General features: G+C 36.0%; 1 protein-coding gene across 1 annotated transcript in view; it reads left to right on the top strand.

Moving 5' to 3' along the window:
- Window positions 1–26,539, top strand: part of ppk13 (pickpocket 13) — a 275,049-nt gene that overhangs the window by 199,503 nt on the left and 49,007 nt on the right. The window contains exons 6-7 of the mRNA XM_067140082.2: window positions 2,521–2,806; window positions 20,279–20,444. Of these exons, the coding sequence (XP_066996183.2) occupies window positions 2,521–2,806; window positions 20,279–20,444 (452 nt within the window). The remainder of the gene's footprint in view (window positions 1–2,520; window positions 2,807–20,278; window positions 20,445–26,539) is intronic.

Here is a 26,539-nt window from a genome sequence, read left to right on the forward strand (position 1 = left end):
AGGCCCACAGGAAATCCAATAACACCATCATTTTCTTTGTTTTATTTCATATTAGATCATTTATATTTCAATATTTTTTACTGCAGGTAGAATGCAAAAGGTGCCCATTTTTAAACATTTTTCAACCATCCGTCATTTATAAGACATTGTTTCTCAAACGCCCATCACCTGAGCAAATCCAAATTTTAACAAAATATACACTAATATGTTTTATACACTGTTTGTAAATTTCAGAATTTTATATTTCTTAGAAAATGAGTTATTATCAATTTGTAAGGTAACATTTTCTGTTCAGGGTGGTTGAAAAAATGCGTTCTTATAAGCAAACATGAAGCAAATATTACTAGACATGCAACTTGTTCGCAGTATTTTAACTCTAGTGTCCAACTCCATTGTGACAAATTCGCACGATTTTGCGTGCATGGGCCAGATACTGATCCATAATATTTTACCAATACAAATATAAAATGATATTACATACATACAAACATTATCATTATAGACTGTTATGCCTTTCAGCGTTCAGTCTGCAAGCCTCTGAGAATTTACTAAGCGTCGCCACAATCCTCGGTTTGCAACTAGTGTTGTGGCCTCATTTAGTTCTATACCTCTTATCTTTAAATCGTTAGAAACCGAGTCTAACCGTCGTCGTCTTGGTCTCCCTCCACTTCTCTTGCCCTCCATAACAGAGTCCGTTATTCTCCTAGGTAACTTATCCTCCTCCATTCGCCTCACATGACCCCACCACCGAAGCCGTTTTATGCGTACAGCTTCATCCATCGAGTTCATTCCTAAATTTAGCCTTTATATCCTCATTCCGAGTACCCTCCTGCCATTGTTACCACCTGTTTGCACCAGCATTCATTCTCGCTACTTTCATGTCTGTTACTTCTAACTTATGAATACGATATCCTGAGTCCACCCAGCGTTCGCTCCCGTAAAGCAAAGTTGGTCTGAAAACAGACCGATGTAAAGATAGTTTCGTCTGGGAGCTGACTTCCTTCTTACAGAATACTGCTGATCGCAACTGCGAGCTCACTGCATTAGCTTTACTACAGCTTGATTCAATCTCACTTACTATATTACCATCCTGGGAGAACACACAACCTAAATACTTGAAATTATCGACCTGTTCTAGCTTTGTATCACCAATCTGACATTCGATTCTGTTGAATTTCTTACCTACTGACATCAATTTAGTCTTCGAGAGGCTAATTTTCATACCATACTCATTGCATCTATTTTCAAGTACCAAGATATTAGACTGCAGGCTTTCGGCACAGTCTGCCATTAACACCAAGTCGTCAGCATAGGCCAAACTGCTTACTACATTTCCACCTAACTGAATCCCTCCCTGCCATTTTATACCTTTCAGCAGATGATCCATGTAAACTACGAACAGCAAAGGTGAAAGATTGCAGCCTTGTCTAACTCATGTAAGTATCCTGAACCAAGAACTCATTCTACCATCAATTCTCACTGAAGCCCAATTGTCAACATAAATGCCTTTGATTGATTTTAATAATCTACCTTTAGTTCCATAGTCCCCCAGTATGGCGAACATCTTTTCCCTCGGTACCCTGTCATATGCTTCCTCTAGATCTACGAAACATAAAATGATATTAAAAAAGTTAATTCGTTTATGTATTTCACAATCATACAGCATAACCATTGGAAATATAAAGATCACAACAAAAAAGGACACAATTTTCCAAAATCCCCAAGCAGAGAAAAAGCTACTTTATAAAATTGACAACATTTTTTGAAACTTAAAATTCCGAAGTTTATAAGAATTGTATAAAATACCCCACTTTATACTGTGTTAAGGCTTGGACTTGATCACAGGACATATTTTTGAGAAACAATGTATTAAAGTTGACACATGTTTAAAAATGGACATGTTTTCATTCCACCTGCAATAAACATATCTAAAAATATAAATTAAAAATCTGAAACATGCATGACTTTATGAGAAATGAAATGAGGAAAGTGACAGTGTTATTGGATTTTCTTTAGGCCAATTGGTTATTTCATGAACAATATTCCAACTCGAGTATACATAATATTTTGGTCGATAGTAGTAATATATTCAAACCAAATTTGAAGGGTAAACAGACTAAGAAAAGAAGTACAAAACATGCTTTGTATTTTCAATTGTATTTTAAAAACAATTTGCACTAATCTCATAACTATGCACTAGGGGTTAATTATCATTTAATGTTCACTTTCATGTTCTGTTATTTCCTATATTTACTGAATTATTACACAAGAATGGATTTAGAAACATACATTAATATGTTATTATTTTTAATAACTGAAAGTAGCCATAGAATCTTAATTTAGCAGCAGTAATGCTTTCTACAATTCAAAACATAACTTGTATCTCTTTTGTAAGTGTTATTGATCCAACCACATAAGTTCTTATCGCAATGAAGCAGTCTTCTAGGAGCTCTTGGTGACATGACATGTATGATCTATATTTCGATCAAATTCCCATTAAACTCATTCCTTCCTTTACAGGTATATGTACTGGCTAAGCAAGATGTACCATCATGGAATTCCATGGACAGAGTGAGGTTCAAGACAAAGAAAGGCACATTTTTCCACCGCTGGTATCACATTAAGGAAGTAGAGAATGAACCAGAAGTACGTGAGATGACTATAAAACAGCGTGGTTGTCGTTTTCCAGATGAGGGTGGCCTTGATGTGTTCCAGAAGTATTCTTACACAGGCTGCCTAACACAGTGTCGCAAAGATGCCCAGATCTCCTTATGCAACTGCTCAAATCATCAAACACCAAATATAAGTACGACTAGAGTTCCTCTAGGAAAATTAAGGAATAGAATATTATTTTTGGTTACAAGGAAATTTCTTGATTATCTTGGTAATTAACCCTGAATTAAATATCCAGCCATGTATTGAAGATGTTATGCACTATATTAGTCAGTTCATTGATGCTACAAGGAAGAAGGCATTAAGGGAATCCAGGTACATATGTAAGAAGTGCAACGTAGCAATGCGTGTTGACTCTTCTTTCAGGGCATTTCACATAGCCACAAACATATAAACAATATATTTCTTGTACAATATTGAATATCATGATGCTTTACTTGTCAACCGTTCAGTCCTGAAATGTTTTGTCTCTATTTTACATATGAGTTAAAGAAGAACCCATGGACAATATTACGAGTATACTCGGGATTTTAAAACAGGGATTCTTCAGTGGTTTATATTTCATTGTTAAGTTTGCAAAACGTACATTCATTTTACCACTGTCACTGTATTTCAATAAATAGTCCACTTTAGCAATTAAAAAATTATATAAAAATGGATCACAATTTTGTACATAATCGATATGTTAAGTATGCCAAACCCGATGAGCTCTATATAGAAAATTAATGATAGATGTTATAAGTGATCACGAAGCTGTTTTAGTCATAGTTGGAAATAACTGTAACAGAAAGGAAGGTTGTAAGAGTAGGACTATTAAGCAGTACCATATGGTAAATAAGAGAGGCATGAGGGAGTTTATCAAAAGTAATTATGATTGGTGAAAAATGGTACATAAATATATATGATAGAATGGATTTAAAGTGTGAGGAGTGTAAAAAGAGATATGTACCTTTAATGGTGTTAAGGAATGGTAAAGACTGACTATATTAAACATAGAAATAAACAGTTTAAGAAGCAGGGGTAGGTTAGAAATTGGGTTGGGAATGGTTTTGGAAGTTAGGAGAAACTAAAGGAACTTAGGAGCTAGAAAAATGAGTTACCTAAAAAGTCAGCTAAGGGTAAAATAATGGCAAGCATAATTGGCAGTCATATGAATTTTAATGAAGAATGGAATCAATCAATCAATCAATCAATCAATCAATCAATCAATCAATCAATCAATCAATCAATCAATCAATCAATCAATCAATCAATCAATCAATCAATCAATCAATCAATCAATCAGTCACTACTGATCTCCATTTAGGGCAGTCACCCAGGTGGCAGATTCCCTATCTGTTGTTTTTCTAGCCTTTTCTTAAATGACCGCAAAGAAATTGGAAAATTATTGAACATCTCCCTTGGTAAGTTATTCCAATCCACAACTCTCCTTCTTATAAATTAATATTTGCCCCAATTTGTCCTCTTGAATTCCAACTTTATCTTCATATTGTGATTTTTCCTACTTTTAAAGACACCCCTCAAACTTATTCGTCTACTGATGTTCTCCCACGCCATCTCTCCACTGACAGCTCGCAACATACCACTTAATCGAGCAGCTCGTCTATTTTCTCCCAAGTCTTCCCAGCCTAGACTTTGCAACATTTTTGTAACGCTACTCTTTTGTCGGAAATCACCAGAACAAATCGAACTGCTTTCTTTGGATTTTTTCGAGTTCTTGAATCAAGGATTCCTGGTGAGGGTCCCATACACTACAACCATACCCTAGTTGGGGTCTAACCAGAGAATTATATGCCCTCTCCTTTACATCCTTACTACAACCCCTAAATACCTTCATAACCATGTGCAGAGATCTGTACCCTTTATTAACAATCATATTTATGTGATTACCCCAGTGAAGGTCCTTTCTTATATTAACACCTATGTACTTACAATGATCCCCAAAAGGAACTTTCACCCATCAACGCAGTAATTAAAACTCAGAGTACTTTTCCTATTTGTGAAACACACAACTTGACATTTAACCCCGTTTATGATCATACCATTGCCCACCGTCCATCTCACAACACTATCGAGGTCACCCTGCAGCCGCTCGCAATCTTGTAACTTATTTATTACTCAGTACAGAATAACACCATCTGCGAACAGCCTTATCTCTGATTCCACTTCTTTACACATATCTTTGTTATATATAAGAAAACATAAAGGTCCAATAATACTGCCTTGAGGAATTCCCCTCTTAATTATTACACAGTCAGATAAAGCTTCGCCTACTCTAATTCTCTGAGTTCTATTTTCTAGAAATAAGCTACCCATTCAGACACTCTTATTTCTATCCAATAGCACTAATTTTTGCCAGTAGTCTTCCATGATCTACCATATCAAATGCCTTAGATAGGTCAATCTCAATACAGTCGAACGGTATATATAGGAACTTTAAGGCAGAAACAGGTTCCAGGAGTCATCAGCCAACAAGGGGAGTGTACAGGACTTACAGAAGGTAGTATGTTAAGATAGTTGGATACAAGGAAAATTTCCAGGTTGAGAAGGTGACTAATACTGGCAAACTGCTGAAATTTACCTATGAAAACCATGACATTTACAAAAAGATATAAAAGGTGAAAGCATTTGGGATTGATAAGATTTCTACGAATGTACTGAAGGTAATGGGTGGGAATATAGTACCATATCTGAAGTACTGATTTGATCACTGTTTGCATGAAAGAGCTGTACTAAATGAATGCAGAATTGCTATAGTAGCCTCAGTGTACAGAGGGAAGGGTGATAAGCATAAAGCAGATCATTATAGGCCAGTGAGCTTGACATGTGTTGCATATAAGCTCTGGGAAAGCATTCTTTATGATTATATTGGACAATACACATTTTCAAAATTACTAACTGAATAGAATGGAGTTCGCATTTACGAAAGGTTATTCCACTGAGGCTCAACTTGTAAGATTCCAGCAAGATACAGCAAATATTTTAGATTTAGCAGGTCAAATGATCTGTATTGCTATTGACCTATCCAAGGCTTTTTACAGGGTAGATCATAAGAGAATGCTGATGACAATTAGGTCTATTGGACAAGAGAAAAGAGTGATGGTATGAATGGTCAAATTTCTAGAACAGAGAACTCAGAGTATTAGAGTAGATGAAGCATTATCTGATAATAATGTAATGACCGGGTGAGTTGGCCGTGTGGTTAGGGGCGCACAGCTGTGAGGTTGCATCCTGGAGAGAGTGAGTTCGCATCCCACTGTGGCCAGCCTGAAGATGGTCTTCCGTGTTTTCCCATTTTCACACCAGGCAAATGCTGGGTCTGTACCTTAATTAAGGTCATAGCCACTTTCTTCCCTCTCCTAGGCATTTCCTACCCTATCTTCACCATAAGACCTATCTGTGTCGGTGCAACGTAAAGCAAATAGTAAAAAAAGAACGTCATGCAATGATGAAGACTAGGGAGTATTTGGTACGCCCAATCAAGGTACTATTATTGGACCTTTATGTTTTCTTACCAATGCGAGCGGCTGCACATGTTAACGCACTATAACTATGGAGTCAAGCTCTGCACTTGGGATATGAGTGGGTTCGAAATGCATTGTTGGCTGTCCTGAGAGTGGATTCGTGTGATTTCCCATTTTCATTTCTAGGCAAACTTCAGGACAGTACATATTCGTAGGCCACAGCCATTTCCTTCCACCTCCTTACCAATTTCATCCATCATTCATTTCTTCTTTGTTAGCTCCTTAACTGAAGTTGGCATTAGGAAGGGCATTTGGCCATAATTTAATCTCACCTCATCCCCAACCCTATAACAGGAAGCGGGAGTAAGGGGTAGAACATACATTTTATATAAATATATAATTTGAACGTGTAACACAATATTGTGAGAAAACTGCAATACTAACGCCTGTGTATTATACATCAAAAGAAAGATCTCCATCTCAGGATTACTAGAAAAATGTTATTTATTCCATGATGTCCTTTATTTGTATAAAATAGTCATTTATTCAAATAATATGCTGTTTAGGTCATAGTAGTTCACTGAATTCACCGGTAGATGGCTCTATGAAAGTTGGCTCGTGCTGATCTCTCTATGCCAGCCTGATAGAGAACTCTGTGAATATTGTCTATGCAAATCTATGTTAGTCTGTGAAATCAACTTATCACCAGAAACTCAGTTGTTGCTCCATGTTGCCAGAAACAGAAAGAAAGCCATCTCAGGATATACTGTTTCACCAAGATCTTCAGTGTAAAACTTACATTGAATTTATCATTGTAGGGTTATTAACTGAAATCGGTATGCACTGCCAAGAATGACATTTTGCTGTGGAAACGGTAAATTGACATTTTAACTCGTGTTGCCACAATGGGTTGATTTATTTTCCACAACCTCAAGTAAATGACGTACTTAAAGGAATGATGCTACATGATAATGATTTAATGAACTATATAAGGCAGTATAACAGTAAAGTGTCATTTGCATCCTTCTCTGTTAACAGTAGCCAAATTCCAGGATTAGGTCCTTACTGATTTAAGATTCAGGGATGAATCATAGGTACATTTCAGATTTACCGCCTACTGAAAATTTCCGAGCATTATACAGCCAGTTTTATTCGATAGATTCAAGTCTCTTTCAAGATTAAAATTATTGTGCCCACCTACCCAATACAAATATGTTTTAGTGATTAAATTCTACATGAATTATAAACACCAATTAGGAACATGTTTCACCCTAGTTATGGGCATCTTCAGCCTAATACTAATCATAAGGTCAAGAATTAAAACTACAAAAACTGGAACTTAATAGTAAACTTAACTTAATACTAAATACAATTGTCGTATGCTTTTTACATAGTTTACAATATGTACATTAACTTTGCCAGAATTTATGAACAATGAATTGTTTTTATGACTAGACATCCAAAGTATAGATTGGACTGATCACAGCGTGAATTGAGTTTTCTCCAATTGTATTGACTAGAAATTTATCACAGCGTGTGTTGGGGTTTCTTCAACTGTTATGGTCACCTAAGTCGTAAGAATTGTTACAAAACAAGAACCTTGGCTAAAGTCGATCATGTTGGGTTTGGATCAGTTTGAATATACCTTTAGAAAGAAACATGGTTGTGTTTTAAGGTATATGGTGGAAACATATTGTGGATATAATTCACTAGTGCTCATCGGATACAAATTTGGAATATTAAGTCATTCTTGTTGATTAACTTTCCAATTGGTGCATTCTTCAACCTTGGGAGGAATATGAGTTGTCTGTAACTGGATAAGAGAAAAAAGGGAATTAGAACGATGAATGTAGAGCCCAATATGAAAATAATTGTAGAGTGAAAGTGTTTATCCCATGAAAGTGGACGAACTTACTTGTCTTGTCGAAGTTAGCTGGGACCACTTGTTCCGGTTGTGTCTGAACGACTACGCTTGCTAATCCTGGTGTAGTATTGATGCTGTAACGGAGGGGTGGAGCGTGGAGGGGAAGGGGGAGTGAGTTTCAAAATGTGCGACCGTGTTGATGCTTGAGAGGTGTTACTCGAATTGGATTGGGCGGGCCCGCCATTAGGCGTGGCTATTGGAATGTATGCGTGCTGTGATTTAAACATACTGGGAACTTTATTCTGATTTACGGCCTTGATTAACCTCGGAGTTGTCTCATATAACGGATTTTTGTTGTCAATGACTTCGTTAAGATTATTATTTTTATTATAAGTTTGTTCCAAATAAATGTACAAGTTTTCCGTTTCGTTCAATAATTTCCCCTTACCTAGGCTGTAAACGATCGTTAACTCATTCTCTATTGAGGTGAATTTATGGCCTGTTTCACTCATATGCTGGCTCATGGCCGAATACTTGTTATGCTTGGAAGCATTTTAATGTTCCAGATACCTTGTGTAAAAGCTCCTCCCTGTTTGACCAAAATACGTGAACTCACATTGTGCACATTTTAACCTATAAACACCAGATCTTGAGTAAACGTTGTTATTATTATTGACTCTATTGTGGATGAGGACTATGTCCCGGTTACTATTCATTGTCCTGAAGGCTATGTTTACGCTGTTTTTTTAAACGTTAGTGATCTGAAGGATAGCCGGGCTGTTGTACGTAAATGTGGAGTAGCTGTTTTTCTTTGATTTCTCTGGGACTAGGTTGGAAGATAGCCTAAGTTTGATTTTATTAATTAACCGATTGATTACATTTATTTTAAAGCCATTGAACCGCGCTAACTGTCTTATGTAATTCAGCTCTGTTTCCAAACTTTTTGGCGAAAGAGGAATTTTTAGTGCCCTATATATTAGACTATGATAGGCAGCTAGATTTGGGGCTTAGGATTAAGGACAAATCTTTAATAGTTATGGGTGAATGAGTAGGTTTCCTAAAAATTTGTAATTCAAATGTGTTATTCAAGCGTGTAATTGTTAAATCTAAAAAATTTAAAGAATTATTGACCTCATCTCCTTTGTTAAATTTGACGTTAGGATCTATGTCGTTTAGTGAGAAAAATATATCGTTACTGTCAGTAATGTCCTTATTGATGATCACGAAAGTATCGACAACAAAGCTTAGCCACAAATTAACGCCCTTTATTTGTGAAATAATTTTTGTATGTTCTATATAGTCCATGCTAGAATGCCAGAAAGAGGGTCTCCCATAGCTAGACCTCTCTGGTGATAATGTTTACCATTAAAGGAGAAGTAATCATTGTTTAGAACGAAATTCAATATCTTCATGAATTCTTCAATTTCCATTTTACTAAGGCCGCTTGTTATATTGATGTTGTCATCGATAATTTTAATGGTTTCATTATTAGAATCGCTTGGAAACATGATTGTGACATGAAAAGAACATAAAATATGGTTGGGTTGCAGTTCAAATCTCTTCAATATTTTGCAGAATTAAATTGAATTTTTAAGGGGGATTTATTGTTGGAAACATAATGTTTTCTTAGTAACCTATGAATGAATTTCGATACTTTATAGGTAGGGCTATTCCTACAATGTATAATAGGACGCATTGGGGTGTCCTTCTTATGAATCATTGGTAAAGCTCTGGCGGGAGAAATACTGGGATTTGTGTTGAAAAGTTTTTGTTTCTCTTGTTCGTTAAAAAGAAAATTATAACTTTTTATTAAAGTTTTGAAATTTCGCTGAATTCTTACAGTAGGATCTTTGTTAACTATCAAATAACATATATCATTAAAAAATTCTTCTGTTTTTGAGTGTAAAACTGTTTGTCTAATAGGACTGTGGAACCTCCTTTATCTGCCTTTGTAACAATAATGTTATTGTCGTCTATATTTGTTTTTAATTTCTGAATTTGTTTCTTATGATTGAATTCAAAATTAACATTTATCTCTTCCGCCTGTTTAGGTAATTTATTTTTACTTCATATCTAACATCGTTTTGAATCTCAATAGGGAGTTTCGAAATACTTGTTTCTACCTCTGCTACTGTATTGATGATGCCTGTTGTTTTATTTTGGCTAAGCCAATTATACTTTAAGCCCTTGTCCAGTAACCCAATTTCCTCCTCAGAAAACTGAAGGTTCGTCAAATTGACTACTGTGGATGTGTTAACATGCGGGGATGCTGGTCCTTGTGAAACCTTGTTGTTTGTGGGAGATCCTATCTTAGACTGTACTAATTGGGAGAGTTTTTCTATCAAGTGTTGCTTGCTTCCTTTCTAATGCAATATTCAATTTATAGTCCACATGTAGTTGGACACGGAGACAACTTTTAGGCCAAAAATAAATGAACCTTATATAATTGTAAATTTAAGAGGGCTTTCTTTTTGTACGCTGCTTTAATTTCATTTCTTATCAAAATTTCATTGACCTTGTTCTGAATTCTATTTGTATAGGTTATACTATTCCTCTGCGTGGGTCTTAGATATTTTAGAACAAATTTTTGCTCTAGACATTGTTTTAAATAAGCTATATCTTTTGTTAAATTGCCTATTTTGACCTTAAAATTCAAATATCGGTTTAATCGATAATTTGCCCCGTTGGCTATCAAGTTACAAGTAATTAATCACATTTTGTTCCGTATTGAAGATACAATAAGTAAAATTCTTTCAAGATTAAAATTATTGTGTCCACCTATTCAATACAAATATATTTTAGTGATTAAATTCTACATGAGTTATAAACACCAATTAGGGACATGTTTCGCCCTAGTTATGGGCATCTTCACCCTAATACTAATCTTAAGGCAAAGAATAAAAACTATAAATATTGGAACTTAATAGTAAACTTAACTTAATACTAAATACAATGGTCTTATGCTTTTTACATAGTTTACAATGTGTACAATATGTACGTTAATTTTGCCAGAATTTATGAACAATTAATTCATTTATTTTGTAATGACTAGAAATCCAAAGTGCAGATTGGACTGATCACATCGTGAATTGGGGTTTCTCCAATTGTATTGACTAGAGATTTATCACAGCGTGTGATAGTACATATATCATACCTACACACTACATGCAGAAGTGAGAGATATTATTGTCGATATTCGATTTATGATGATTATTATTATTATTATTATTATTATTATTATTATTATTATTATTATTATTATTATTATTATTATTATTCCCGGTGTAGAAAGCCAAGAATAACGGCCGAGAGGATTCGTCGTGCTGACCACACGACACCTCGTAATCCGCAGGCCTTCGGGCTGAGCAGCGGTCGATTGGTAGGCCAAGGCCCTTCAAGTGCTGTAGTGCCATGGTTTTTGGTTTGGTTTATTATTATTATTATTATTATTATTATTATTATTATTATTATTATTATTATTATTAGTATATTTTGTTACTAATATATGTAAGCTGGGAGGTCTCCATATATGGAGTACGAGTAATTTGTTTTGATCATAAGGCTGGGAAAACATTGCTATATTGGAGCTCGGAATCTTTGCATGCGTCATATATATATCCCAGTCTGATGAGATGAGCTTGTTTTTGTACTAGGAAAGTTCTATTATTCATGTGAAACACCCCAGAGAATTCGTTTATGTCTTGGGACCAAGAAGGAGTTCACAGCGTTGTCTTGACAAGAGGATCTACCACGATTGGCTGGCGAGGATCAATCTAGGCGTATGATGTGAGAGGAAGGGGAATGCAGATGTCTACAATGATTGATCATACGGCGGGAAATGACACACTGTACGCGAAGGAAGTAGTGCACACACACTGTACGGAGATGAAGTAGTGCGAACACACACGGGAGTGAAACTGGATATACGGTACTGGAGTGACACTGCTGCACTATACTGGACAGGACTTCAAACGTTTGTGGAACCTAGTCTTGTTTGCGGAACGTAGTATTTGTATGTTTGTGAAAAGTGACTGACATACAACTTAGTATTGTATCATTTTGTGGTGGCCTGGTATTACATGTTGCTGAAAGCTGGGAGGTGCTATATCTCAGACTTTCCATAATTTATGTTCAGGATCGACAAGCGTGTGTTGCTCAAATGTATATATCTTTACAACAAGTGTTAAAGTCTGTGAACACAGTATTACGAGGTACAGTATCTGTGTGATTTTATAAGTGCTGATTATGAGAATCGGCAAGTCGTGTTGATACAGAGACAGTGAAGGGTTCTTATATACATATATGTACATTGTTCAACGAACTAACTACAAATGGTAGCTTAGTTCTCGCTTTCGTTTTCCCACTGTTTTCATTGTTGTTGTAAATATGGAGTCTTCCAGCAATCTTTTGTTTGTGTATTATAAGTGTATTTTGGCGTGTTGATGAGGTACTCATGCACGGATTTTATTGAGAATATAGTTAGATATTTTAGAATCAGTGGAGTTATGGATGAACCTAGGTGCAGTTCCTACCTACTTAGTCGTTTTCAGAAGGTTAGGTAAGGACTGAAGCAGATGTACCAGTACGCAGCATTATGCACGGCCAGGGATATAAAGAATTATCATGACCTATCTAAATTCGAGGGATCCATTCTGGTGAACTCTGGCGCCCACACTACGGATATTTCGATAAATTGTTTTTATTAATTTAATTTATTTCAAGTATTTAATTTATTGACATATTTTTATTTTTTGATATTTAATTTGCATTTATTAGTATTCACAACGAGTTACCAGCGTGAGTTGGAGTTTCTTCAACTGTTATGGTCACCTACGTCGTAAGAATTGTTACAAAACCGGAACCTTGGCTAAAGTCGATCATGTTGGGTTTGAATCTGTTTTAATATTCCTTTAGAAAGAAGCATGGTTGTGTTTTAAGGTATTGTTGGCAATTTATTGTTGATATCGTTCATTAGTGCTCATCGGATAAAAATTTGGAATATTAAGTCATTCTTGTTGATTAACTTTCCCGTTGGTGCATTGTTCAAACTTGGGAGGAATATGAGTATTCTATAACTGGATAAGAGAAAAAAAAGGGAATTAGAATGATGAATGTAGAGCCCAATATGATAATAATTGTAGAGTGAAAGTGTTTATCCCATGCAAGTGGACGAACTTACTTGTCTTGTCGACGTTAGCTGGGACCACTTGTTCCGGTTGTGTCTGAACGACTAAGCTTGCTACACCTAGTTTAGTATTGATGCTGTAACGGAGTGGTGGAGCGTGGAGGGGAAGGGGGAGTGAATTTCAAAATGTGCGTCCGTGTTGATGCTTGAGAGGTGTTACTCGAATTGGATTGGGCGGGCCCGGCGTTAGGCGTGGCTACTGGAGCGTATGCGTGCCGTGATTTAAACATACTGGGAACTTTATTCTGATTTACGGCCTTGATTAACCTCGGAGTTGTCTCATATAACGGATTTTTGTTGTCAATGACTTCGTTAAGATTATTATTTTTATTATAAGTTTGTTCCAAATAAATGTACAAGTTTTCCGTTTCGTTCAATAATTTCCCCTTACCTAGGCTGTTAACGATCGTCAAATCTTTTTCTATTGAGGTGAATTTATGGCCTGTTTCACTCATATGCTGGCTCATGGCCGAATACTTGTTATGCTTGGAAGCATTTTAATGTTCCAGATACCTTGTGTAAAAGCTCCTCCCTGTTTGACCAAAATACGTGAACTCACATTGTGCACATTGTAACCTATAAACACTAGATCCTGAGTAAACGTTGTTATTATTATTGACTCTATTTTGGTTGAGGGATATGTTCCGATTATTATTTATTTCCTGAAGGCTATGTTGACGCTGTTTTTTTTAAAACATTAGTGATCTGATGGATTGTCGGGATGTTATACGCAAATGTGGAATAGCTGTTTTTCTCCGATTTCTCTGGGACTAGTTTGGAAGATAGCCTAATTTTGATCTTATTAATTAACCGATTGATTACATTTATTTTAAAGCCATTGAACCGAGCTAACTGTCTTATGTAATTCAGCTCTGTTCCCCAAATTTAGCGAAAGAGGAATTTTTAGTGCCCTATATATTAGACTATGATAGGCAGCTAGATTTTTGGCCGTAGGATGTAAGGACGAATCTTTAACAGTTATGGGTGAATGAGTAGGTTTCCTAAAAATTTGTAATTCAAATGTGTTATTCAAGCGTGTAATTGTTAAATCTAAAAATTAAAGAATTATTGACCTCATCTTCTTTGGTATATTTGAAGTTAGGATCTATTTCGTTTAGCGAGAAAAATATATCGTTACCGTCAGTAATGTCCTTATTGATGATCACGAAAGTATCGCCAACATACCTTAGTCACAAACTAAAGCCCTTTATTTGTGAAATAATTTTTGTATGTTCTATATAGTCCATGTAAGTTTCTGCTAGAATGCCATAAAGAGGGTCTCCCATATCTAGGTCTCTCTGGTGATAATGTTTACCATTAAAGGAGAAGTACGAAATTTAAAATCTTCATCAATCCTTCAATTTCCATTGTATTAAGGCCGCTTGTTTTATTGATGTTGTCATGGATAATTTTAATGGTTTCCTTAGTAGGAATGCTTGGAAACATGTTAGATACATTGAAAGAACATACAATATGGTTGGGTTGCAATTCAAATTTCTTCAATATTTTGCTGAAATTAACTGAATTTTTAAGGGGGATTTATTGTTGGAAACATAACGTTTTCTTAAGAACCTATGAATGAATTTCGATACTTTATAGGTAGGGCTATTCCTACAATGTATAATAGGACGCATTGGGGTGTCCTTATGAATCATTGGTAAAGCTCTGGCGGGAGAGATACTGGGGTTTATGTTGAAAAGTTTTTGTTTCTCTTGTTCGTTAAAAAGAAAATTATAGCTTTTTATTAAAGTTTTGAAATTTCGCTGAATTCTTACAGTGGGATCTTTGTTAACTATCAAATAACATGTATCATTAAAAAATTCTTCTGTTTTTGAGTGTAAAACTGTTTGTCTAATAGGACTGTGGAACCTCCTTTATCTGCCTTTGTAACAATAATGTTATTGTCGTCTATATTTGTTTTTAATTTCTGAATTTGTTTCTTATGATTGAATTCAAAATTAACATTTACCTCTTCCGCCTGTTTAGGTAATTTATTTTTTACTTCGTATCTAACATCGTTTTGAATCTCAATAGGGAGTTTCGAAATACTTGTTTCTACCTCTGCTACTGTATTGATGATGCCTGTTGTTTTATTTTGGCTAAGCCAATTATACTTTAAGCCCTTGTCCAATATCCCAATTTCCTCCTCAGAAAACTGAAGGTTCGTCAAATTGACTACTGTGGATGTGATAGCATGCGGGGATGCTAGTCTTTGTGAAACCTTGTTGTTTGTGGGAGATCCTATCTTAGACTGTACTAATTGGGAGAGTTTTTCTATCAAGTGTTGCTTGCTTCCTTTCTAATGCAATATTCAATTTATAGTCCACATGTAGTTGGACACGGAGACAACTTTTAGGCCAAAAATAAATGAACCTTATATAATTGTAAATTTAAGAGGGCTTTCTTTTTGTACGCTGCCTTAATTTCATTTCTTATCCAAATTTCATTGACCTTGTTCTGAATTCTATTTGTATTGGTTATACTATTCCTCTGCGTGGGTCTTAGAAATTTTAGAACAAATTTTTACTCTAGACATTGTTTTAAATAAGCTATATCTTTTGTTAAATTGCCTATTTTGACCTTAAGATTCAAATATCGGTTTAATCGATAATTTGCCCCGTTGGCTATCACGTTACAAGTAACTAATCTCATTTTGTTCCGTATCGAAGATACAATAATTAAAACAATTCAAGTTTAAAATTATTGTATGCACCTATTCAATACAAATATATTTTAGTGATTAAATTCTACATGAGTTATAAACACAAATGAGGGACATGGTTCGCCCCAGTTACGGGCATCTTAAGCCTAATACTAATCTTATAGTCAAGAATTAAAGCTTTAAATACTGTAACTTAAGACCAAACTTAACTTAATACTAAAAACAATGGTCTTATTCTTTTTACATAGTTCACAAAATGTACAATATGTGCATTAACTTTGCCAGAATACAAGAACAATTAATTAATTCATTTTATAATGACTAGATATCCAAAGAGTAGATTGGACTGATCACAGAGAGAATTGCTGTTTCTCCAATTGTATTGACTACATATTTATCACAGCGTGTGATAGTACATATATCATACCCTCGCAATATATGTATAAGTGAGAGATATTATTGTCTGTATGCGATTTATGATAATGATTATTATTATTATTATTATTATTATTATTATTATTATTATTATTATTATTATTATTATTATTAGCTCTATTTCAATTGTATATTTTGTTATTAATATTTGTAAGCTGGGAGGTCTCCATATATGTAGAACGAGTGATTTGTTTTGATCATACGGCTGGAAAAAATTGCTATATTGGAGCTCGGAATCTTTGCATGGGTCATATATATATCCCAGTCTGATGAGATGAGCTTGTTTTTGTACTAGGAAAGTTCTATTTCTCATGTGAAACACCCCAGAGATATTGTTTATGTCTTGGGACCAAGAAGGAGTTCACAGCGTTGTCTTGACAAGAGGATCTACCACGATTGGCTGGCGAGATCAATCTAGGCGTATGATGTGAGAGGAAGGGGAATGCAGATGTCTACAATGATTGATCATACGGCGGGAAATGACACACTGTACGCGAAGGAAGTAGTGCACACACACTGTACGGAGATGAAGTAGTGCGAACACACACGGGAGTGAAACTGGATATACGGTACTGGAGTGACACTGCTGCACTATACTGGACAGGACTTCAAACGTTTGTGGAACCTAGTCTTGTTTGCGGAACGTAGTATTTGTATGTTTGTGAAAAGTGACTGACATACAACTTAGTATTGTATCATTTTGTGGTGGCCTGGTATTACATGTTGCTGAAAGCTGGGAGGTGCTATATCTCAGACTTTCCATAATTTATGTTCAGGATCGACAAGCGTGTGTTGCTCAAATGTATATATCTTTACAACAAGTGTTAAAGTCTGTGAACACAGTATTACGAGGTACAGTATCTGTGTGATTTTATAAGTGCTGATTATGAGAATCGGCAAGTCGTGTTGATACAGAGACAGTGAAGGGTTCTTATATACATATATGTACATTGTTCAACGAACTAACTACAAATGGTAGCTTAGTTCTCGCCTTCGTTTTCCCACTGTTTTCATTGTTGTTGTAAATATGGAGTCTTCCAGCAATCTTTTGTTTGTGTATTATAAGTGTATTTTGGCGTGTTGATGAGGTACTCATGCACGGATTTTATTGAGAATATAGTTAGATATTTTAGAATCAGTGGAGTTATGGATGAACCTAGGTGCAGTTCCTACCTACTTAGTCGTTTTCAGAAGGTTAGGTAAGGACGGAAGCAGATGTACCAGTACGCAGCATTATGCACGGCTATGTTGACGCTGTGTTTTTTAAAACATTAGTGATCTGATGGATAGCCGGGCTGTTATACGTAAATGTGGAGTAGCTGTTTTTCTCCGATTTCTCTGAGACTAGTTTGGAAGATAGCCTAATTTTGATCTTATTAATTAACCGATTGATTACATTTATTTTAAAGCCATTGAACCGAGCTAACTGTCTTATGTAATTCAGTTTTGTTCCCAAACCTTTAGCGAAAGAGGAATTTTAGTGCCCTATATATTACAGCCAACGGCCGTAGGCGTGTTTATATACCGGATCCCGTGAGATCTCCGAAGTTACGCAACATTGGGCGTGGTCACGAGTTGGATGGGTTGCCACGCGCTGTTGGTGGGGGTAAGGGAATGGAGGAGCGGAAAGGAACTGGCCACCGTACCGCAAGTAAACTCCGGCTCAGGAACACCTCTGCGGAGGTTCGGACCTGCCTTCGGGCAGAACAACCGTTACCTTACCTATATATTAGACTATGATAGGCAGCTAGTTTTTTGGTCGTAGGTTGTAAGGACGAATCTTTAAGAGTAATGGCTGAATGAGTAGGTTTCCTAAATATTTGTAATTAAAATGTGGTATTCAAGCGTGTAATTGTTAAATCTAAAAAAATTAAAGAATAATTGACCCCATCTTCTTTGGTAAATTTGACGTTAGGATCTATTTTGTGTTGTGAGACTAATATATCGCTACTGTCAGTAATGTCCTTATTGATGATCACGAATGTATCGTCAACAAACCTTAGCCACAAACTAAAGCCCTTTATTTGTGAAGTATTTTTTGTATGTTCTATATAGTCCATGTAAATATCTGCTAGAATTTCAGAAAGAGGGTCTCCCATATCTAGGCCTTTTTGCTGATAATATTTACCATTAAAGGAGAAGTAATTATTGTTTAGAACGAAATTCAAAATCTTCATGAATTCTTCAATTTCCATTTTTTTGCTAGTTATTTTACGTCGCACCGACACAGATAGGTCTTACGGCGACGATTTGACAGGAAAGGGCTAGGAGTGGGAAGGTAGCGGCCGTGGCCTTAATTAAGGTACAGCCCCAGCATTTGCCTGGTGTGAAAATGGGAAACCACGGAAAAACATTTTCAGGGCTGCCGACAGTGGGGTTCGAACCTACTATCTCCCGAATACTGGATACTGGCCGCACTTAAGCGACTGCAGCTATCGAGCTCGGTAAATTTCCATTTTACAAAGGCCGCTGTCATGGATAAGTTTAATGGTTTCTTTAGTAGGAATGCTTGGAAACATGTTTGTGACATCGAAAGAATATAAAATATGGTTGGGTTGCATTTCAAATTTCTCCAATATTTTGAAGAAATTAATTGAATTTTTAAGGGGTATTTATTGTTGAAAACATAATGATTTCTTAAAAAACTATGAATGAATTTCGATACTTTATAGGTAGGGGTATTCCTACAATTTAAAATGGGACGCATTGGGGTGTCCTTCTTATGAATCTTTGGTAAAGCTCTGGCGGTAGGAATACTGGGGTTCATGTTGAAAATTCATTGTTTCTCTTGGTCGTTGGAAAGAAAATTAGAACTTTTTATTAAAGTTTTTAAATTTTGCTGAATTCTTACAGTGGGATCTTTGTTAACTATCGAATAACTTGTATCATTAAAAACAAATTCTTCTGTTTTTGAGTGTAAAGTTACTTGTAGTTAGATTCAAGTCTTGTAAAAAGATTTCATTGTGAAAAATCTATACATCGCCGAGGTTCAAATATTCCGTATGTATGGTCAGAACGGAAGTGTAAGCTAAAGGCAAATAAATTGTGTTCTGGAGTTCAGTATATTTTCCGTTATTTTTCTCACGCTTCCTTTATCATCAATTTCGTTTATAGTCTTTGTTCGCACCTATTGCTGCAACAGGCCACTAGTATACAGTATACCTACATAAAGAGTAAAGAACTGGAATCACAATAATAAGGCTTTTTGCTGATGATGTACTGCATAAAGTAATAAGTTACAGGATTGTGAGCAAGTGCAAAACGATTGATAATAATGTTATTTCCTTTACGTCCACTAACTACTTTCACAGTTATTGGAGACCTTAAAGCGCCGGAAATTAGTCCCGCAGAAGAACTTTTATGCGCCAATAAATCTACCAACATGAGGCTGATGTATTTAGGAACCAGAATCGAACCTGCCATGTTGAGGTCAGAAGGCCGGCACCTCAGCCGTCGGAGCCACTCGGCCCGGCACTGTAAGAAGACCTCGACAATGTTGTGAGATGGACAGTGGATAATGGTATGATGGTAAATGTTTCTTTTTTATTGCCTCCAAAGAAGCCTGCTGCATTTCTTTCGAGTCAAACAGTATAATCCATCTGTACATCTATGAGAATGGGGCCCTACCTATGATGTATTCTGATGCTGAAAACGGCACATTCACCCAGCCTCCCAGCCACTGGAATAAACCAATGACGGTTAAAATCCGCGACCTGGCTGGGAATCGAACCCAGGATCCTCTCGACAAATCGCCAGCACGCTAACCATTTAGCTATGGAACTGGATGTAGATGGGGTTAAAAGGTCAGGTTGTAGGATTCACGAAGAGGAAATTTTCTCTCAGTTTTCATCGTTGTGTTGATGAAGTGAAAGTATCTCTGTGGTATGACATCAGTTCATCCTGTAACATTGGGTGTGTCAATGCATAGAACTCAATTCGTTCCATTCATTCCAAGACTCGCTCAGTATCTGATATATATCTATTTTGTTTTCCAGAGCCTGAAGAAACATGTGACTTGGTAGGCCTCAACTGCATCAACAGCAATCACATGTTTCTCTCTGTACTACGAAACAGGAACAGTTTCAAAGAAGCACTTTACTGCCCCTGTATGCTAAGCTGTGAGGACCAAGAACTTAAAGACACCTATGGTACCATGGACAAGTAAGATAATAGATTTAGTTTACTTCTGAAAACACCTGCTTTAAACTAGCAAGTGGGTTAGGCAATGTAGCTTACACAACAGCGTATGTGTCAAAGGGCATAGATTCTTGTTTTTACAATTTGCTTTACAGCGCACCGACACAGATAAGTCTTGTAGCAGTGATGGAATTACAAAGGGCTAGGAGTGGGAAGGAAGTGACAATGTCCTCAATTAAGATACAGCCCCAGCATTTGCCTGGTGTGAAAATAGAAAATCACGGAAAAACATTAAGGGCATAGAATTCTGCTGATTACTTCAAATTCATCACATTCATGGACTAGAATAAAGACAGTATCGTAACTTACAAATGATCTAAAAATATTCTTGATAATTGTTTAATGTGTTTAGGAAAAATCAAACTAAATAAAATATTTCCTTGCTTCAGCCTGTCGTTAACCCGTTGACACCCAGTGTCTATTATAACAGACAACTTGTCTATCCTTCCATACACAGTGCTATACAGTAGAACCTCAACGCATCATTTCCAGGATTGTTGTTTTCCCGTATTCATCATTCAGTTTATTCAGTCCCAAAAAGAATCCATATAAACTAATGTTAACTTTCCCCGCATTTATCGTTCCTCAAACTATCGTTTTATGGCATCATCATAAAAAATATCTGCCTTGGCTACAATTTTCCCGCAATGATCGTCTGTGAGAAAAGTATATACAAAGGCTAAAAAACAAAAGAAACAACTCTACCATAGAATAGCAGCAACCTAAATTGGCAAGCTTGCGTAGCCCACTGTGACACCGTCCAAACCTATAAACTTCATTTTTCAATTCAAAATAATGGAAAGTTACACATTCTTTGAAATCGTTCATATTTTTTTCTGAAAATACAGATTATTGCCGACTATCCACTTATAGTATTAATTTACATTAGAGAACTGACCTTAAAGTTTTCAAATTATTTTACCATTACAAAAGGTAAGGAAAAGTGAAAAGAAACGTTGTAAGAATAATGCTTTTTACTTTCATAGTGTACAGTATTTTGTGGTTGTAATATTTTAAATCCTCCATGAATAGTATGAGGTTTACATAAATAAAAATATCCAAATACAGTACCCGTATTTTATTATTTTGCTTTGCCTTATTTTTTATGTTATCCATATTTATTGATATCCTGCACCCACTGTCAATTTCCTCCCCTCTCCCTTGAAAAACAGTGCATCAAGGTATTACAGTAAACAGCTTTTGTACCCTATTACGCATAGTGTCTATTATAATGTATAAAGCTTTTGTACCCTTTCACATCCAGTGTCTCTTATAATGTACACGGCCTTTTGTACCTTTTCCTAATGCATCATCTAAGTTTACACCTTTTGTAAAGATTTGTACATGTTTATGAACTTCTCTGGTTGTACTTTTGAAAATATTGCATCATATACGACGACTTGGTTGAAGTAAATGTATAAATCAGGAACATCTTCTGAACCTGGCTGAGCATGCACTAGGTGAGCCAGTCCCAATCTTCTTGATTTTACACATAAATACGAGGGTGGATGAAGTATAAATGGGATTTAATTTCTGCACCCGTCCACCTCCCGAGTCCCAGACTAGCATTTATCTCAGGGGTGTCGGTTCATTATTTAAATCATCAAATATAAATATAACGGCATAATAGAACACGGGGATGAACGGAGCAACTTAAAATTAAAAGGGGGAAGGCTCGATTGTAACTTGAATTTAAGGACTCCATGATAGGACTAGGAAGTGACTGTTACTTTAAAAAGGGCATCATCTAACTACAATAAAAAGATTATGAGAGTGGTTTCCTTTGAAATAATTTGCCAGAAGGAGCGGTTTATTACGCCATTTGACGTATAAAACTTTGATACACGTGGCAACAATATTTGAATTTACACACATGTTACATATATAAATCACTTGCCATACCGCAAGTGGTATCAATATCTTGCTGCGTTGCTTCTGAAATAAAATGACATTTTGGAGGTATAATTTACGGATCGATTCCATTTGAATCGAACCGTTACTCAAGGATATAGCTTCCTTCTATCGGGAGCCCGAGCATAACCCATGTTACGGTCGGCTTCCCGATTTAACTAAGATGATGTACTCCGGCTATATACATTTTTCCGAGACCGGTACTCGGACTGGGTAATGTTTCTCGTGAAGTGCGAAAACTGGATTCCACGGACAGTCCCTATCTTACGATATCCAGCTGATGCCATACCAATGAATTAGCATATACATATTATTTACATGTGATCTGAATTGTTTCCAGTTAGCCTCAGTAGACTACTGCCACAGATGAGATAACGAGAAGCGGTGGGAAATACCGTGGCCAGTGACCCCCCTCGCATCGCGAGCGAAGTAAACAAACACGCAAGTATGACTGTAACATCGTCCCATACGGAAACCGTACAATAAAAAGATACCAAAAGACTCTAATATTTTCATTCTCATTGTTCAAACATATGAATAGAGGGATGTTGTCACCAAATAATTTAATCCACGAAATTATCATCCTCGAAATTATTATTATTATTATTATTATTATTATTATTATTATTATTATTATTATTATTATTATTATTCAACGGTTCCTGGCACTGTCACGTTTGATTAATATCATCATTATTATGCGGGATGCAAACACAAATGGTTATTACTGTTATTATTATTATATCCCTCTCGTGGTTATTATTATTATTAATTAATAGGTGACTCAAGATATTATTATTGTTATTCACGTCACTTAAGAGGTTATTATTATTAATGGACCGGTCACTTCCGCCAAATTATATATTAAGATATCGGTCGCAATTACAAATTAATTCACTGATCAACCAACGACATCATTACAGTTATTATTATGACAATTATTATTAATCCGACCGCGGTGATTTAACATCGTCCTTACATTGTTATTATTATTGGTTGCATATTCTCAATTAGATTCCCGTTTAACATCGTTATCAACGCTCAATTAATTAAGGCGGTCCAATCCTTTATCTGCAATATTTATTATTATTATTATCACGACATCATGATTGTCCTCACTCGTTATTACAATGAATACAATATACGACCATTTCTGTGGAATCTGAACTCTCATTATCCTTAGATCCGTTGTATCTCAACGAACAGCTGTGCAGTCTATTTATTTCGTACATGCTGTCACGGGTTCGAATTCTACCCGCTGCGTAACTCAGTATTTCTCTGTGACACTGCCCGTACATTTTACACTCATATCAATATCCTAAGTGTCTCTCGTACGGAATTTATTTTCCTCTCTATCTCAATATTCCTCGATTCATTTATTTATTCCTCACAGAATTATCAACTGACTTATTTATTCATTTCGGACATCGTACGACCTTTTATTATCTGACTGCAAATTCTTTCACATTTTCTATCTCATTTGGATCTATGCCTTAGTTCATTCTCCACAAATAATCGTAACATCTTGAAATTATATTTACCAAAATTTGACAATCATGGTCTCGTAATATTAGCACTACATGTTCCGGCTAATGAATCGCAACTTCAAAACGCGACATTTATACGTAAAAAAATATTGGACCGTAATTTAAACCACACGTTCATTAACATGTACGGATTATTAACACCGATCTACATTTCAATATTATTAATTGATCAAATTAAGTTACCACGCACTTTAATTCCAAATTAAAACGACCTCCCGTCATTAAATGATTCCCAATAAACTCAACACTTGATCACATAAATTATTATTATCTCCAAATCATATTTAAAAAAGAAATATCTTCTTTAAAAAAAATAGTTATATTATTTATTTATTATTATTATTAATATTTAAAAAAAATAATAATTTCGCCTGTACTACGGTAGTCCACTCTTATTATGTTTAACGCATAACCCCTTTTACAAATTCATTTTATTCTGGCACTAATCACTCCAGATATGATTTACTTGGAAATATTATATTAATCGCATCTCACAAATTTAACAACTTCACTTTAAAAATATGACCATATTAATTTCAACAAAACACACTTGGTATGGCGAAGCTGGATTTTCCTTCCATGTCATTAAATGGCTCGTTAAAATGACAAAACATAAAAGCACATATCGGGTCTTATTTAACTAGCATAATCAAAATCAAATGTAAAGAAAATTATCGACTACAAAGAAAATATGAATGCATGCATGACTTAACGTACTACACTATATATACAAATTTACATCTCCAACAAACTGAATACATAAAAGACCCGATTATTTACATTATTATGATTTACTACTGTCCGTGCTACAAATTTAGGATGGGGTCGTTAAGCGACCCATCTTGTTACAGAAGGTAACCAAGTATGACCAAATTATTCCCATTTTTCCCATCACGATAACATTTCCCAAATATATTTTACAGTTTAGTACTCATCTTAGTTATCGGTATTCCATTGCAGCTTTGCAGACGAGAGGCTTCATCCAGCCCCTCTCTGCGTTTTACTCCTCCATCCTTGATGGCGTAGTTTCACAAAAGATTTCCTGGCACATTATTATTTTACACTCATATCTTGATTACCACAAACCTTCACCATTTACTACGTTAACACTGTATACTTTAATTTGGATACAACAAATTTCTATCCTAGACCCAAGAATTTAATATATTTACACTATTTAATCTTCGTCCACCTACCGCACAATGGACCTGGACACGTACGACGTGGTGTCAACTATTACGCCCGTCGCGATACGCCCGATTTATACGGCATTCTTGACGTGTTCATTACATCGGTTCGGTATAGCTAAGTACAGGCTACTACTTCCTTAAAGTACTGTTCGTCACACAGTCTATTATGTACGTACTTATGGTGATATATTTTATACTACTCTCTTGCAGGGTAATTACTTTACGTCACTGATTATTCATAAATAACAAACACTATCCTACGTTAACTATTTCCAGATTTAACATGTTGCTTGAGCGCGATCACACTTTACAAACACTGGCGGATGCTCGCGCCATTAAATGACTGTACGTCCGTAGAATTCTAAGTTACCGGCGACCAACAGTTCAGCTCCCGATATTCAATTCACGTGTGCTGGCGACCGTCAATTCAGCTCCAACGATTCAAGACAAGTGGCTCGCGACCGTCAATTCAGCTCCAACGATTCAAGACAAGTGGCTCGCGACCGTCAATTCAGCTCCGTATATATGGATGAAGCCTTTTTCCCGCGGATTCGTTGACGTCATACCCCTTAGGGAGGGGGTGGATTTTTAATATCGGTACTTGCACTCCGAATTTGAAGTTAAAATTTACATCAAATTAATCCACTCCGCTAGCATATCTGCTGGATAAAATATGAACTCCTGGTGATCACAGATTTAGGAGATATGGGTGGATTTCGCTCCTCACATTTCGCGCCTTCGTAAGCGTCCCTGACAACGTGGTCTTCTTTCAGCCAATGAGATTCAAGCTGTCCGGTTTCCAAGAAATCCAGCCTTCAATTTAATTAATTTGCCAATAAGTATTGATTATTTTTCCATGCGTGACATCTAATAAATGCATTACATCCATCCGCGTACTCATATTAATTTATTACTGAATACTTTTGTAGTTACGAAAATATCTCATCCATCATTCCTTAAGATGGTATCACTGAGTCTCCCATCAAATTTTTACTATTGGCCGGCAAGCGGTCACGTGATTTAAATCTCCACCTGCTCGAACTTAGGCTAGCGAACGTACACTCAGCCGCTGTAATTTTCCATGAGGTCATGGAATTTCCGTCCTACCAAAAATATCCCAAGGTCTTACTCATGTGGTGAGTTTTCTTTGTATGATTCTCCCCCTTCCTCTTTCTGACCAAGACTTATTTGTGGACTCTGTATTTCCTTGTACGCCAACTAATGATATTCCCTGCTGTGAAGTAGCTAAAAGTTGTCGGGTTGAGCTAATCCGTCAGGCTCCAGTCTGTCGTCCTTCCTTCGCTCTGATTTCGACATTACCTAAACGAAATATTTTCAAATACACTCCTCTGTATTTCAATAAATGTATCATATTATTTTACCGATCAAATCATGATTGATTATGGGCCTA

This window comes from Anabrus simplex, chromosome 2 (assembly GCF_040414725.1).
Source record: "Anabrus simplex isolate iqAnaSimp1 chromosome 2, ASM4041472v1, whole genome shotgun sequence".
Lineage (NCBI taxonomy): Eukaryota > Metazoa > Arthropoda > Insecta > Orthoptera > Tettigoniidae > Anabrus > Anabrus simplex.